We start from the raw sequence: 17458 nt of genomic DNA, 5'->3' as shown, positions 1-17458 counted from the left end.
ACAGAGTTTTTTGGTTTGTCTTGGTATATTCTTGCTCAAGTGGAGGATATTTCCCCCTATTCCTAGTTTAGGAGAGTTTTTATCATGAATGGATGTTGACTTTGTCAAATACTTTTTCTGTATCTATTGGTAAGCTCATGTAATTTTTCTTAGCCTATTGATGTGAACTTTATTAACTGATTTTCAAATGTTGAACCAGAATTGCATACCTGCAATAAATCCCACTTGGTTGTGATGTATAATTCTTTTTACACATTATTGGATTCAATTTGCTAATATTTTGTTGAGGGATTTTGAATTTATGTTCATAAGACATGTTAGCTTCTAGTGTTTTTCTTTTGTAATGTCTTTGTCTGGTTTGGGTATTAGGATAATGGTGGCCTCTTAGAATAAATTAGGAAGTATTTCCTGTGCTTCTATTCTCTAACAGAGATGGAAAAGAGTTGATGTAATTTCTTCCTTAAATATTTGGTAGAATTTACCAGTGAACCCATTTGGGCCTGGTGCTTTCTGACTTTATATTATTTTCTTTCTTTCTAAAGAAATTATTTTAACATTTCTTGGAAGACAGGTCTACTGGTAACAAAGTCTGTTTTTGTCTGAGAATGTCTTTGATTCTCTTTTGCTTTTGAAGGATGATTTTGCAAGGTGCAGAATTTTAGGGTGGTCATTGTTTCCTGTCAACACTAAATATTTCACTCTACTCTCTTCTGCTTGCATGATTACTGAGGAGAAGTGATATGTAATGCTTACCTTTGTTATTCTATAGGCAAGATTTTTTTTTTTTTAACCTCTGGCCCTGAACTGAACTTAGTGATAGGAGCAATCCTGTGGTATACACTGAGGGTGGCAGTAGGACACAGGTCTTCTAGTTCTTGAATTAAGTAAGGATGCGTAGCCCATATCAGGGTATTACCCTGTTACTGCTACAGGTTGGTAACAGGAAAGCAAAGAAGATGACCCATGCACAGGGAAATGGGCTGATTCTTGCTTCTACAAGACTTGAAAGCCAAAGTGAGATAAAGTCCATGCAGTACCTTTTTGAAGGAAATGGGTCATTAAGAAACACAGGAGGACTGTGGAAGGGCTGGTCACAGTGATGACATTATTAGCCAGTATTGCGAAGTAAAAGCATAGGGGCAGAAAAAAATCCTTGAAAAATAACTTCCCCCTGTGTTTTTCTTTTTGCTGAGATATTTCACATCAGAAAGAGATTTAGAAAAAGTCAACATGGTTTATTAACACTCAGTATTGTTTTTTTTTTTCTAGAGAGGATACTGTATAAAGCAAGAAACACGGTAGAACTTAGTTCAAAAGAGCCTTGACCCCATTTCTGGGAACATGACGAGCACTGTAGCTCGAATGACCCTTCCACCACCTGACCTTGTACTAGTTGTCTTCTGTACATGAAGGAGCTGGGCCAGGGAGAGGAAAGCTCAGGACTCAGAATATTGGGGAAGAGCACCTGTTCTGGGACAGTCCCAGGGCGCTTGGTGCTAGCCGTGCATGTTGGTGGAAATGACTGAATCAGTCCCAGGTGGTACAGAGGAGGCTGACGTGCCAGGGTCACTCAACCCCTGCCGTCTCTGGCCTGAACGCACCGGTAACGATTGAGTGTAGTAGTTGTCTCCACAACTCTGCTACTCACTGATGTTGAAACATTTCCTCCCTCTCATTCCTGCTGGAAATGAAGCAAATCATGAGAAATTTCTTGATTTGCTCTCAAGATTGCTGACTCCCAGGCCTGTGGAAGAGCACTGGGATGCCCGAGGCTGGGGCACAACTCACGAGTACAGCTCAGGGTGGCACCTGGGTGGTTCAGCCGTTTCAGTTATTAAGTGACTGCCTTCAGCTGGGGTCCTAATCCCGGGGTCCTGGGATTGAGCCCATGTCGGGCTCCTTGCTCAGTGGGGAGCCTACTTCTCCCTCTGTCTCTGTCTGCTGCTCCCCTTGCTTGTGCGCTCTCTCTCTCTCTCTCTCTTTCTCAAATAAATAGATAAATAAAATTTTAAAAAGATACGACTTGGAGCACAGTGTAACCTGTTGGGCAATGAGAGCATCACCCTTCCTTCCCTTGGTCCAGCTCATTCAGATGCAGACGTTCCTCAGTGCTGAGGTTGACTCTTGATGTAACAAAGCTCCTTGCAGATTTCTCCAGCTTTGGGTGGTAGCACAGGCTTTTCCATTTTTTTTTCCCTTCTAACTTTGTACCTGCTGACTCTTTCTGGCCTCCTGAGTCCTCACTGGCCCACTGTCTTTCCAGACGATGTCACCCACGCTTGTTGTGTCTTACCTGTGCACCGGCCATGGTTTTCCCACTCATGGCCATGCAGTGTGATCATGGAGTCACCGTCAGCAACCCCTGTGGTGTTCAGTCCTTGTACCTATCAAAGTTCTCCAGAGGAACAGAACCAACAGGTGTTATTGTGTAAGAGATTTACTGTAGGCGTTGCTTCATGTGCTCATGGAGGCTAAAAAGTCCCATGATCTCACAGTTCCCAAGCTGAGGAACCAGGAAAGCTGATGGTGTAAATCCCAGTCTGAGTCTGAAGGTCCAAGACCCAGGAGCCCTGATATCTGCAGGCAGGAGAAGATGGATGTCTCAGCTCAGCCACAGACAAGGATTGGCCCTTCCTCTGCCATTTGCTCTCAACAGGTTCAGGCTCTCAACAGATTGGATGATCCTGGCCCACATTGGGTGAAAGGGAGCTCGAGGCACGGGTAGGGTAGAGACCATGGCTGGTTCCCCTGCCTGCATCCATGGACATCTTCCTATGTGGACAGGAGCTATGATGTTAAACTCCCAGCTCCCAGCCCAGCACTGCTTGCTTGGTGTCAAGGGAGAACATACTGATACATTAAGTATTTACTGGGTAACAAGCACCACATTAGAAATTGTACACTTGTTGTCTGATTCAAACTGTACTGGGTCCTTCAAAACTTAGTATATGGATTCTTTTGTTCCCTTGTGAATCCAAGTAGTGTTTATTGAGGGCTGCGTGACCCATGAAGCTGGCTCTAAGCAGGCGGGGGCCATCCCACACTGGGTGACGAAAGTCTGCTTTAAACCCTTAAAAAAAATGATTGAAGACCCAAGGGCTATTTTGTGTTATTTTACCGATAATAAAAAATAAAACAGAAAAATTTTGAAAAACACTTCTTTATTTAAAAATGGCAACCCACATGATAATGTCAATAACATTGTTATGAAAAATAACCATACCCAAAACAAAAAATTTTAGGAGAGTGACACTTGTTTACGTTTTTGCTGTTTCTAGTGTCTCGCTTCGTAGAAAGGAAACCTGCATTTTCATGTGTGCTTCTGCATATGATCTGACACCATCTCACGTATCATGTAGGCTCTGAAAACCGGTGTCTCAGGAGAGAATGAGTGGAAAAGGTGAAGAACATCAGTTTTGTCACGAAAATAGTTCTGACCTAAGAGACCCTCGGAAAGGGATCCCAGAGCACTCTGGGCATACCTGAGCCATGCACGGGCCCTCATTTCTGGGCATCTGCCAGCCTTACCTGACCTCATGGACCATGCTGGTTTTAGAATCAGAGAAATGGGCACCGGGAAGCATCACTCCTTGGGGGTGGTTAGCAAAGGAACCGATGAGGAGGTCCCAGCCTCTCTTCTCTTGGAGCATTTTTTGGTCCATTGAAGGGGCATCAGAAAGCGTGTTTAGGGGGTTCCTGGGTGGCTCAGTCAGTTAAGCATTTGCCTTCAGCTCAGGTCACGATCTCAGGGCCCTGGAATCCAACCCCGCCTAAGGATCCCTGCTCAGCAAGGAGCCTGCGTCTCCCTCTTCCTCTGCCTGCAACTCCCCCTGCCTATGGGCTCTCACTCTCAGTCTTTCTCTGTCAGATAAATAAAATCTTAAAAAAAAAAAAAAAAAAAAAGCAATCCTGGGCCAGAGTGGGGAGAAATGAGACAGAGAGCCGAGGTCAGGAGGCTTGTCACCCCTTGGTGCTCGGTATGTGGGTGAAAGGCAGCCTTCCCAGAACTTGTTTTCCTGTTGATTTTGTCTTATTCCTGACCCCGACCAGTAAATTCGAGTCTGTTGTGCTTCATAGCACCGGGTGAAACGCAAGGGCAACCCTTTCTTTGGGTTGCTAGCATCAAACCAGGAGAGAAACAACTGATGGATGTTTTTTGTTTGTTTGTTTTTTGCTTTTGTTTTTTCTAGTAGTTGACTCCGAGCGCACTGGAGTTCAGAGCCAGGAAGTACAGTTTAAGAAAACAAAAATCTAATGAGAACTTCATGGTTGCACGTTTCTGAGTGCTATCTATTCCATCATAGTCCTTTCTGGGTCATGTGCCAAATTGGTCTCTGTGTACGCATCTGTTTTGGGATTCTGCTCTATGGATCTGTTTTGGCTATTTTGTGCCAATTTTGTGCTGTTTTAATTAATATAGATTTATGATGTGTCTTGGTATCTGCTAGATCAAGTAAAAACCGATCGTAATTTTTTTCTGAAATAGCCTTGTCTGTTTTAGCACATTACTAAATATAAGCCCCACAAAAGCCGGGAGGTGGTTTATCATTTTGATTGTTGTACCCAAGCAGCTTTAATAAAAGTGACATAGTGTAAGCACTCAGTAAATATCTGTTAAATAAAGGAATGAACTTACACTTCTGAACTAATTTTAGAATTTGTCTGTCAGTGTGTACGCAGCATCTGACTGGGCTTTTTATCGGGATTGCATTGAATTTGTAGATTGATTTGGGAAGAATCGACATCTTTGCATCCTTGAATCTTCTCATCAGTGAATATGGCCCCACTTACGCGGTGCCCCCTTTATATTCTTCAGTCAGGGGCATAATATTCTCCAGAAGGATCTCATGTAAAAATATCCATTTACAGTAATAACAACTTACAAAACATAACAAAAATACACAACGGCTTCATTGAGATGGCATTCAGAATGTGAAATGCACCCTTTTAAAGTATGCAATTCAGTGGTTTTTGCCAAAATCAGAGTTGTGCAACCATCACCACTAATTTCAGCACATTCTCATCACCCCCACGGACACCCTGGAGCCCTTAGCGGCCACTCTTTCTTTCTCCCCTCCCCTAACCACTCACTGATGGAGTTTCTATTTATGGGTTTGCCTCTTCTGCACATCTTCTATAAATGGGATCATACAATACGTGACTTGTGATTAGCTTCTTGGACTTGGCACACTGTCAGCTTCACCCATGCTGTAGCGTGTACCAATATTTTATTCCTTTTTATGGCCGAATAATATTCTAACATATCGATATACTGTATTTATGTATCCAGTCACCAGTTGATGGAAATTGGTTTCCAGTTTTTAGCTGTTATGAAGATAATGCTATTATGAACATCAGTCTGTAATTTTTTGTGTGGGCACATTTTTCATTTCTTTTGGGCTTACACCTCAAAGTGGAATTGTTGCTGGATTCCATCTTGTTGAGGATTTTAGTACCTACATCATCAGGAATATTGGTCTATAGCTTTTCCTTTTTTTTTTTTGTGATGCCGTTGTCTGGGTTTAGTATCAAAATACTGACCTCATAGAGTGAGCTGGAAAACATTTCCTCCTCCTTTCTGTTCTAGAAGAACCTGTGAAGGATTGATATTTGATGTTTTGCAGACTTCATTAGTGAAGCTACGTGGCTCTGGGCTATTCTTTGCGGGGCTTCCGTTCATCACTGATGCAAGCTGGGCTTATTGTAGGTCTATTCAGATGTTCTACTCCTTAAGTCAGTTGGGCTGGTTTGTGACTTTCTGGGAATTGGTCCATTTCATCTAGGTCACCTAACTTGTTGGTGCACAGCTGTTTGTAGTATTCCTTTATGGGTTTTTATTTCTGTAAGATCAATGGTGAGTGTGTGTGTGTGGTATATGTACATATAAAAGGAAGTGATTCTCTACTCCATCCCTCCCTACCCTTTCTTTTTCTCTAGAGGCTACCTGTATTTGGGGTCTTCAGAAAAACTGAACCAATTGAATGTATATGTCTGTTTTATTTATAAACATATATAAAATATACATATATATGCTTATATGTATGTATGCACACATATGTATACATATATACATTCATAATATAGTATATATTTGTATTTGTATATTACATAAATACATACATATATGTATATTATGTATTTATGTCTCTGTGTGTCTGAGAGCAAGAGAGGGAGGGAGAGAGATGAAGCGTTATTTTCTCAAGCTGGCTCCCACAGTTATAGAGGTTGGAAAATCCCAAGTCTATAAGGTGGCCCAAGAGGCTGGGGCCCAGGGCGGAGCAGGTGCGATAACACAAGTCTGAGGGCCACCGATTGCTGAGTCCCTTCCTGCTCTTGCTGGGTTACTCTTTTGTTCTATTCATGGCTTCCACTGGCCCACCCACATTACAGACATGATTGATTGATTTTTCAGCTTGATTTTTTAAAATTTGTTTAAAATCCATGAATTACCATATAGTATATTATTAGTTTCAGAGGTAGAGTTCAGTGATTCATCAGTTGTGTATAACGCCCAGTGCTTATCACAGCATGTGTCCTCCTTAATGCCTGCCCATCCCCATTTACTCCAGCCCCCACCACTCACCTCCCCTCCAACAACCCTCAGTTTGTTTCTTAAGAGTTAAGGGTCTCTCATGGTTTGTCTCCTTCTCTGATTTTCTGATTTCAACTTATTTTTTTTCTTCTCTTATATGTTTATCTGTTTTGTCTCTTAAATTCCACATGTGAGTGAAATCAAATGATAACTGTCTTTCTCTGATTTAAACTGCTTAGCATAATACCCTCTAGTTCCATCCACATCATTGAAAAGAGCAAGATATCATTCTTTCTGATGACTGAGTAATATTCTAGTGTGTGTGTGTGTGTATGTGTATACACATATATATGTGTGTATACACACACACACACCACATCTTCCTTATCTATTTATCTCTTGATTACATCTCATCCCTCTTCATATTTTCATATCCCACCAATTTAAATGTCAGTCACCACTAAAAACACTCTCACAGAAACATCCAGATTGATTGCTGACAGAATTTCTGGTCGAAGTGACCCAGCCAAGTTGACACATAACATTAACCATCACACTATTTTCAATAACTTTACCTGTTCTCATCTTCAGTTCCTAACTCACACACTTCCCTCTTTCCTCTTTCTCAAAATATGTGTATATTCTAACTTTGGTTGTCATTGTTTCCTGTTTCAGTAATAATGAGTACATGAATGTTCACAGCCGATTTGTGTCATACACTATAATTACATATCTCTTCAACAAGAAAGTTAAGCGGTTTTTTCCCCTCTCTCTGGTCCATCATGTCAGGCATCTGTTAATTTTCCGCCTTTTTCTTTTCATGGATCCAGTTATCTGAGAGCTCTCTGACTTTTTCTGGTTTTGCTCAGTGGCTCCTTAGCTAATGGGCGGGCTATGGATGTGACACTTCAGTTCCAACCTGGCATCCCCTTCCTTCTCTCCTCTTCTGGATCCGCTATCTCCTGGATTGTTTGTCTTTCTTCATGGTGTACACACGTCTTTTAATTTTAATTAAATGTGTTGGCACATTTTTCATTTCTTTTGGACTTATGCCTCAAAGTGGAATTGTTGCTGGATTCCATCTTGTTGAGGATTTTAGTACCTAGTACATCAGGAATATTGGTCTATAGCTTTTCCTTTTTTTTTTTTTTTTTGTGATGCCATTGTCTGGGTTTAGTATCAAGATAATACTGACCTCATAGAGTGAGTTGGAAAGCATTTCCTCCTCCTTTCTGTTCTAGAAGAGTCTGTGACTCTTCCTGAGTCACAGACTCAGGCTGTTTTAATAGCTTCCTGAGAAAAAAGATAGGGGCAAAATGTTGAGATTTTACATGTTGGAAAAAGTTATTTTACTCTCACACTTGCTAGATAATTTGCTGAGTTTACAATTCTTGTTTGGACACCAAAAATTAATGATGGGGAAGCCTCACAAAAATGTTTTTGAGATGTTTGGGCAGGGGTGTGGTCAGCCCAGCACTCCTCATTGACTTCAGACCAGGCAGGAAGGAGAAGGACTTGACGTTGAACAGGGATACCACTCTCCTACTCCAGCAGGAGGAGGAGGAAACGCTGCTCATCCCCACAGGAAATGGCTCAGCCAATGAGAAGTTACCACACTTGGACCTCCCAGTTTCTTCCAAAGGACTTCTAGTTCAGAACAGCCCTCCCAACTCCCCCGTTTTCTCCTTAAAAAAGGTGCCTCTCCTTTGTTCCCAGACTTGTCTGTGGTTGTGCTGCAGCTCCTTTGTCCTGGGTTGTAATTCTCTCTTACTCCCAAAGAAACCCATCTTTTGCTTGTAAAATAACTGGCAGTTTCTATTTTTAAGGTGAACAGGACTAATTTTTCCTTAAACATTTGAAGCCATTACGTCCTTGTCTTCCAGCTTCTTGTGTCAAGTACAAGGCCATTTTGATTCTTGATCCAGTCATGGCTTATTACTACCTCTGTGTTTTCTTTTGTTGTTGTTGTTTGTTTGTTTTTTAATCTTGAAGTTGGTAAGGTCGTCTTGTTAACATGGTTTTTAGAAACTTCATAGAGATACATTTTGTGTTGTGACTGCTTTGGTTGTGGGAGACCATTCGTTTGGAAGCTCATGTCCTTCGGCTCTTTGAAGTTCTCTTTTACTATTTCTTTGAAAGTTTAACCCTTTCTACTTATTTTTGAAGTCTGTCTAGTCAAATATTAAACATCTTCTATTTATTTTCAGTATTCTTTTGTGAACCCCTGAGTTCACTCCTATTTGTCATTTTGTTCTGCTATTCAAGACATTTCATCAAATTTCTCCGCAACTCTCCTATTTAATTTTTTATTTCAGGTAATGTATTTTTAATCTGTAAAGCTCTTTTTGCTTCTCGGTACATGCCTTTTATACAGAACTGCTTTTATTTCACCAATACTGTATCTCGTCACGTCCTTCTGAAAATGTTGAATATACATCTTCAGAAAGACTTTGATCTACCCCATGCACTGTATCTGATTCTACCATGTTCTTTTGTTACCTGTTTTTTAGATGGTGTCTGTTTTCGTGTTATTCCCAAATGCTTGGGTATCCCTGTCAGTCCATTTGTAACATGACTAATGCACTAACAAGCTCTTTGGAAACTGTGTGTGCGTGTGCGTGTGTGTGTGTGTGCATGCGTGCACACACGTGTGTGTGAAAGAAGGGCTGGGGTGTGTTCAGTGGTGGGCTTTATTTACGAGGGTGATAAAGCTGAGAGATGTGGTGAAGCTGGCTTTCTTAAAGGAAGCTTACTATCTCAATGTAAGACCTGGAACTTTCCATACATGTTGCGTTTTGTTCATGGAATGCTAAGTTCCCCAGGAAATGGTCTTCAGTGTCCTGAGTGGGAGCTGTAAGCCTTATCGTAAGTCTCCTGTAAGCGTTGCTGATGTTCCTTTACCTCTTCTTCACCTTCTAACAAAATTACTGTAGCACACCTCCCCATGCTACCTCCCCTCTGTAAGTGTCCCTGGAAAGTCACCCCCTCCAGCCTTCTGTGCAGGCAGGGGAGAGGCTCCGGCTGGATAGTATCTCTTAAATGTTTTCAGTGATGTTTTCCAATTTTTAGTATATGTGCTGCCGAAGCGAGCACTCAATGGTGTTTTCCTAAAGCAGTCATACACTCTTAGTGTTCAGGAAGTTCACGAAGACTTGCTTTTCCCTTTCCTGAGTGCTTCTGGCATTCCAGGTGAGAACTCAGTGTCTCTGGTGTGTGTGCTGTGTTGCAGGCCTTGTATGCCTGTGGTCTTTGTGCTAAGTCCCATGCAAGACCATAACCATGTATGAATCTTCTTTTCAGATTCCACAGTTTTGCTGCACACACCTGTTGTCATCTCCCCGTTTCTTTTGCTGTGGAGGTGAGCCTGTTCTGAACTGAAGTTTAGGAGGGTTTTAGGGAAAAGCCACCAATAATTCATCTGTAAAATCTGTGTTTGATCCACATTCTCTGTACCCTTCAATTATACTTTTTTAAAGATGATTTTATTTTTTAAGAATTATTTTAGGGAGAGAGTAGTGGTGGAGGGGCAGAGAGAGAGAGAGAGAGAGAGAAACAAACTGACCGTTGAGCATGGAACTCAACGCAGGACTTGATCCCACGCCCCTGAGATCGGGACCTGAGCCAAAACCAAGAGTCGATGGCACCCAGGCGCCTTTCTACTCTTTAGTTATACTTAACAGAATTCCTATCACTTTGTTTTAAATAATGACTAGTATTAGCCAGTATGTATAGCTTCACAGTGAACAAGAGAAGTGAGTTTAATTTGCTTATAATTCTTTTATTTAAAAAAATTACTACTTTTTAGCTCAAGGCTTCTGGTTCCTATTTGCTTCATCATGTATTTCTGTCCTGTTTCCCCTGCTCCGTTACAGGCGGACCCCCGTGTCACCACTGTGCCCCTCTCTCCAGGGAACGCTTCTGTCTGAAAACTACCAGCACTTTTCTGCTACCACCCGCCTGGGGAGGGCTGCTGCTTCTGGGCCACTACCTCCTGTTTCCTTCTCCTGGCATTTCCCATCGTTTGGGTTCTCCTCCACCTCTGCCATGAGGTAACTTTCCTGACCCGACTGCTCTTCTGACTCCCTCTGCCTCTGAGATCCCTTATCCAGTTGGTCACGCTTGTCCTGCGTCTCTAGGTCCTGCCGTGTAATTTGGAGCCCACTAAAATTCCATTTCCGTTTTGAAGCCCTGGCTATGGGATCCTACTTTAAAAATGTTTCCTTTCTAGCATTTGATAGAGGTGGGACTGGGGCGTGTGGAGGAGAAATGCTCTGTGCTCTCATTGCACCATAGTGACCCTTGGAGAAACAGAGGTTCCATTTTTTTCTTTAAAATTTTCTGAAGATTTTTCAAAGAGTGTTGCTTTTGTAATTAGAAAAATGCCAATTAACATACCACTGTTTCAGAATAAAAGAAGACAAAAATAGGCGGCCTCCTTCACAGATGCTCCTTCTGCCCTGTGTGGGGGCCACCCATGTACGCAATGGCCCCTTATGGCGTCCAGATCTGCTCGGGTTATCCTAACTTTGGAGGGCCGCCCCAGGAGCACACCAAAGTTTGACTTGCTTTTGGTATTTAGTCAGAATCCTCTATTTTGTTACTACTTTGGTCTTTAGTCTTGGCAAAGTCAGTAGCTAAAAATCTTGCAAGCCATTTTGGGGGGCAACTCTGAGCTTATAGGTGAACAGTGATCACACGCTAGCACAATGGTTATCTCCAATCAGATTGACAGCATCAGGAATCTGGACAAAGCAAGCCATTGGCTTTTTAACAAATATTCAAATATGCATTTCCAAATATAGTTAATGATTCTGTGGTTTTAGACTGCAACATCTTTATGTGGTGTACATGTTAAAATTCAATCAGTTGAGGTGTACATTATATTTACTACTGCAGAAGTAAAGTGCAAGAACAATTGATGGGTAAGAGCTGTTAATTTGGGGGACACATTTAAGAGTTTTAAATAGGAAAATCATCTTTCATATAACTATCGAGAGTGTGTGTTGCTTTTTGGTTTTAGAAAGCGTGTTATATATTGTATAGCCAATAAATACTTACAAAATTTAAATGTACAAAGCAGAATAATGGAAATTAGGTATCAGAATTCTAATCTTTGTAAAACTGGTATTCTGTATTCATAATTTTAAATAAAACAATTGTGAAACACTATTTTTAGCTTTTTAATTCTTTTTAAGTCCTGAATTTACAGCATGATTTTAATTTTGCCACCACAGTCGTATAGGATAGTCTTCAGGTTAAATCATTTGTAATCCATATTTAATGAAGAGTATGAATAAAAAGAAAGTGTTAGAGAAAAACAAGGTATTTCCTTCAAGATAATTTTGCTTCTCTGCCAGTCTGTTTCTCACGTGGGAAGTGAGCCACCCACCGGACGTCCCGGACGTGTGACCACGGCGGCAGCCCAGCAACTACCGGGAAGAGTAAGCGTCCCTCATCTGAGGTGTCCCGTATTGAATATGAATACCAAGTGCTCAATAATATAATTCCATTGTTGTCAAGTTCTTACATAAGATGTTAATCCTAGCAGCACAGAAATGTAGTCTGATGGTATTGGGCTTCAGCATGAACTTTAGCTGAGTATTTTAACTTTCCTCTATTGAGTATTTGCTCAAAGTATGTTGTAGCTGCCCCTGTGTTCATTAACATTATTTGACTAAAATGAATTGGAACAGACTAGGGGAGCCTGGGTCGCTCAGTCGGTTGAGCGTCCGATTCTTGGTTTCGGCTCAGATCAAGCTCTCAGGGTCCTGGGATCGAGCCACGTGTCGGGTGCTTAGCGTGGATTCCGGCTGGGATTCTTTCCCTCTCCTTCTCCGCCTCCTCTGCTCCTCCCCCTGTGTGTGGGCACGTTCTCTCTTGCTGTCTCGCTCATAAAATTAAAAAAAAAAAGACGAATGAAAAACATCAGAATGCATTGCAAGTAGTAAGGATAAATGCTGTTCTGTGAATTCTTTGTTCCATTTGCAGATTTATGAATGCACACTGGGTTATGATAGAACATGCGTTTCTCACTGAGGGTCGTGGGTCATGGTGAAGAATTTGAAATCCACTGAACTAGGAGGAGGGAAGGTGCTTGGTGTGGAGCAGGAGGGTAGGCGCTTAGTGCTGGAATTGCTAACAAAAGATAGTGGTTCAAAGTTTGGGGATTTTTTTTTTTTTTTTTTTTTTTGCAAGGAACTGCACACAACGTGACTTGAGTGCAATAGGATTTAGGACTTAAGCGTATGTGGGAGAAAGGCAGGAGTCAAAAATTGGTGAAATAATATAAAATGGCTGGGAGAAATTGGAAAGGTAGGGATATAAGCATCGTAATGATAAAATGCTATCTTAACACTTTTTGGTGGTTATCATGGCAATTTCTATCTACTGTGTTTATTCTAGTGTAGTTGATTCTTAGGACAGTCAGACAGGAGACACAGAGGAGGTCCTCATAACCCCGTTTTGTAGAGAAGGAAAGATTCCGTTACTTCCGTGGGGATCTGCAGTGGGGAGGGAGTAATGGTGTGTGTTAAATTCAAACATCTTATGATCTCGTGCTCCTAACAAAAGAGACCGGTTGAGGAGTGAAGGGCAGCGCCCTGGGTCTGGGGAAACCAAGTATAACACAGGCTTTCTGGCGCAGGGCGCTCCCCGAGCCGCCCTCTCAGACTCAGTGTGTCTGGGGAGTGTCCAGGAGTGAGGACTCCCCTCCTCGTCCTCCACAACGTGGGAGGAGAGAGACCCCTGAGCCAGGTGTAGAAATAGGAGGCACGGCAGGAAGACGCAAGCACGGCATCCCCGAAATCTCCGAGGGAGTGGCCGCCTCAGGCTGATGAGGTTGAACCCTGGGCTGGGTGGATTACGCTGGAAGCTGATGGAGATGATTTTGCTGTTTTCCTACTCTAACGCAAATAAATATTTGTTTCGTCATTTACAAAGGATGTTCCGACCTCTCGTCTCACGTGTTTGTCATAAACCTTGGGTATGTTTTATAGATGAGGAAACTGAGTCTTAGGGAAGCTAAATAATTCATCAGATGTGGATGGCGAGGAAGGGGTCCAGCAGGACGCAAACCGGAGTCTCGTTCTCCCCGTGCTTGTGCTCCATTCCTCTCACTCAGCCGACCTGCGAAAACCACTAGCGTTTGCCTGAGCCAAGTTGGCCGATAGAGTTATCTCTTGAGAAGGTCGGACGGGGCAGGATTTTTGAAGATGGTCTAAAATGGAATTTTTATTTCCTCAGTAAAAGTGACTATTGGCGAATGCAGGGTACTTCTGAGTTCTGTTGGATTTCACCATAATTTTTTTTAAATTCATTTGAGATAGAATGAGTGCAGGGGGGGCGTGGGAGAGAGAGAGCACAAGCCAGGGGGGTAGGGCAGAGGGAGAGGGAGAACCAGGCTCCACGCTGAGCAGGGAACCCGATGCGGGGCTCGACACCGGGACTCTGGGATCACAAACTGAGCCAAAGGCAGATGCTTAACCTACTGAGCCACCCAGGGCCCCACCATAAATTTCTTAAAAAAAAAAAAAAAAAAAAAAGCCTGTAGTTGAATCCGTGTAAGAAGGAGCCATAATGAGCTATTTGTGAAGTATTTGGACACAGCCCTACTTTTTAAAACAGACGTACAGAGCACCACCTGTGAAGACCACACCAGTGGGTCCTGGTGAGACACAGCAGAGGGCTTGGAGCTGGCCGCCTGGCCATGCATCCCTGCCCGTCTCACAGGTGCGTCTGTGAAGCCACCAAGCGGAAGTTTGCCCTTAAGACATGTGCATGTGTGAGCGTGACGTGGTGGGGCATGAGGAAGCAAAGGGAGGGACTCCTTCACCAGAAGGTTCAAGGGAGAGCAGCTTTGGTCTGGCGTTTCTAAATGCATACCCTGCTGAGTGGCGGGAAACGGTAGAATGACCCGAGGACAGGAAGGGGGAGGTGACTGGTCACTGGGTATGGTTGGGGTGGAGGGCTGTGTGGAATGGAGGACATGCTGAGGACAGGAGTCCTGGGAGTGGAGGTGGCCAGTGACCCACGCGTGTCCTGTTAATTCAGGGCCTCGGGGTCTTACATGGTGGTAGGATGGATGGACGATTAGAGACTGTCTTGGGTGGTTTCTAAGTTGTCAGGTGACTGTGCTGTCCTCACCATGCACAACCTCCCAACCCTCTCCCATCCACCCCTGCTGCGGACTCCCCGCTTTACTCCCCTGCACTTGTCACTTCTCTCCACTCCATGAAACCTCTCCCAGGGCAAGCCCATCTCTCCTTAGTGGGCAAGTCCCTCAGACCGTATCGCCACCGATCTCGCGGAGTCTCGGAATAGAAATGCCATTAGGATTTACCTGGAACTACAGCTTTAACTAGATCACCAGGGGATTTTAATCACTTTCTGAAAATGTTTCTCTGACATGATTGTGGAAACAGATTTCTATTTTCCCCTACAGTCAACCTGGAACTTAAATGAAAAAGATCCGGAACTCAAGCCTAGTGAATTTCCCACGTGCTCCCACGTCTGCTCTCCGTTTACTTATGGTGTCCAGGATGCAGAGAGCTTGAATTGTCTGTGAAGGAATTACTTCAGCTAGGACTTAAACCTGTGTAAATGGGTGCAGGGAAACTCCGTGTCCAAAACGAGTGTTCAAGAACATATTTAAGATCTTAGCTCTATCCCAGAGCAGCCACCCCCGATTCCTCCTTCCCTCTGTCCCGATGTCATTCCACCCACACGACCCGTTCCCTCCCAGCAGTGCCTTCTCCCGTGTTGAAGTCCCACAGTGTCCGTGTTCACGTGTGAGGTGCAGGCTTGCCTGGACCCTGGGGAAATATGTCCCTTTCTCCAATAGCTGAATCTTCGTGCTTTTGTTCTCTCCTCACCCGCCCCTGCTTCACAGGCTCCAGAGTTTTAGCTCTAGGGGCTGTGGGCACTGCTCTGCTTTCCTGCTCCGGAGAATCGTACGGGATCCTCGTTGAAGCAGGCCCACCTCATCAGGAAGGCTTCCTGCCTGTGGCCCGGAGCAGAGCGTCCTTGACTTCCTTATTCCTCAGGGTGTACACCACAGGGTTCAGCAGGGGGGTGATGACCGTGTAGGTCACAGAGATCAACTGATCTTGATCCCTGGTGTTCTCAGACTTGGGCTTGAGGTAGGCAATGGAGGCACAGCCATAGTGGACAATGACCACCGTGAGGTGGGAGGCACAGGTGGCGAAGGCTTTCTTACGGCCCTCGGCTGAGGCGATCTTGAGGATGCTGGAGATGATGAGGATGTAGGAGATGAAGACCAGCCCCATGGGAACCAGGATCACCAGCACACTGATGATCAACGTCAGGATCTCATTGACCGTGGTGTCGACGCAGGAGAGCTTCATCACTGGTCGGATGTCGCAGAAGAAGTGGGCCACCTTTGTGGCACAGAAGGGCAACCTGAACACAGCCAGCACCTGTGTCATGGCTACAATGAGGCCAATGCTGCAGGCCGCCCCCACCAACTGGAGGCACACCCTCTTGTTCATGAGGATCGTGTACCTCAGGGGGTTGCAGATGGCCACATAACGGTCGTACCCCATGGCCGTGAGCAGGAAACAGTTGTTGATGGCCAAGGTGATGAAGAAGAACATCTGGGTGGCGCAGCCGGCCAAGGAGATGGGCCGGCTCAGGCCCAGGAGGTTACAGAGCATCTTGGGTATAATGACAAGCGTGTACACGGTCTCTGAGGCAGACAACATGCTCAGGAAGAAGTACATGGGCGTGTGGAGGTGACGGTCAGCACTAATGATGGTCACGATGACGACATTGCCAGTCAGGGTTAAAGCGTAGAGCGCAAGGAACACCACAAACAGGGTGAGCTGGTGCTCACGGAAGCTGGAGAACCCCTGAAAAGTGAACTCACCCACCCAGCTGTGGTTCTTTCTCTCCATTAAATTGTAGGCTGAATCTAAGAAAGAAAAAAAATTCCTGTAAGGGACCTAAATGGGTGGTTTCTGTCAGGGAGGCTGGGCGAGTTCTTGTGGTTCCTCGGCCTCCAGTCTCAGCTTCTCTGTATTCACATTCATGTTTGTTCCTTTTGGGAACAGAGAGGAAAACATTTTCTCGCTAAGAGAAAGAATGTGGCTTTTAGAGCCAAACGCTCTAAACTCCTATCGTCATGTGCTGACTTGTCTTGAGTAAGGAATTAACATCTCTTAGACCAGCCGCCCCATCTGTGTATGAACATAGCTATGATGGCATTGTAGGGTTGTTCATAGGAGCACAACGCTTCAGCTTAAAACGTGGCTATTGGAATTCAACAAATGATCAGATACGTTCAGGTTTGTCTGCTCAGCTCTTGGGTCTGCAGGAACTGGCTCATTCCTGAGTGGCTAGGGGTTGGGTGGAGCACCCGCCATACAGTTGTCACACCGCGTTCCCATTCCAGTTCTCCAGCTCTGTCAGTCCTGTTCCTCCCAACCTCCACCCTAGAGGCCTCTTCTAGACACCAGTCGGTTCTCAGAGTCACCTAAGCCCACGATGCCCTAGAGCACCCCATCCTCCCCCTTCCCCGCCCCTGGCATCCTTCTCCTTGCACAGGCAGCTAGCACCCACCTGCTTGCTGCCTCTCCTGTACTGACAGCACCTTACCATGTACTTGGGATTACAAAACGCATTCCTACCTGTTTAATGTCATTACCACCCAGTGGAGTGGGGAGAACCAGGATTACTGCCTGTCTTCGGATGTAGAAACGCTTTTGGGAATAGTTTGGGGACAAAAATGGGCTCGAACTCAAGTCTTCCGATCCTGGGCCTGTTGTCCCTCCCCCTAACCAAAACTGCATGGTAGAACTGCCTCTACCAGGGCTGGGCTGTATGGTCTTTGAGAACAGGGACCCCGGTGTGTCTGCCGCAGAGCAGGGCACGAGTACCTGCTGGAGAGTCCTTGCCGGTCACCGCCAAATG

General features: G+C 44.4%; 1 protein-coding gene across 1 annotated transcript; it reads right to left on the bottom strand.

Moving 5' to 3' along the window:
- Window positions 1-15513: 15513 nt before the first annotated feature.
- Window positions 15514-16443, bottom strand: LOC308355731 (olfactory receptor 10J1-like; the record flags this gene model as incomplete). The annotated part of the gene is made up of 1 exon (XM_080824172.1): window positions 15514-16443. One exon carries the CDS (start codon window positions 16441-16443, stop codon window positions 15514-15516), a length of 930 nt encoding a protein of 309 aa, XP_080680298.1.
- Window positions 16444-17458: the final 1015 nt, after the last annotated feature.

Source organism: Martes martes, assembly GCF_963455335.1.
Source record: "Martes martes genome assembly, chromosome: 15".
NCBI lineage: Eukaryota > Metazoa > Chordata > Mammalia > Carnivora > Mustelidae > Martes > Martes martes.
Note: the sequence above shows the minus strand (reverse complement) of the source record. Positions and strands in the feature narration are given on the sequence as shown.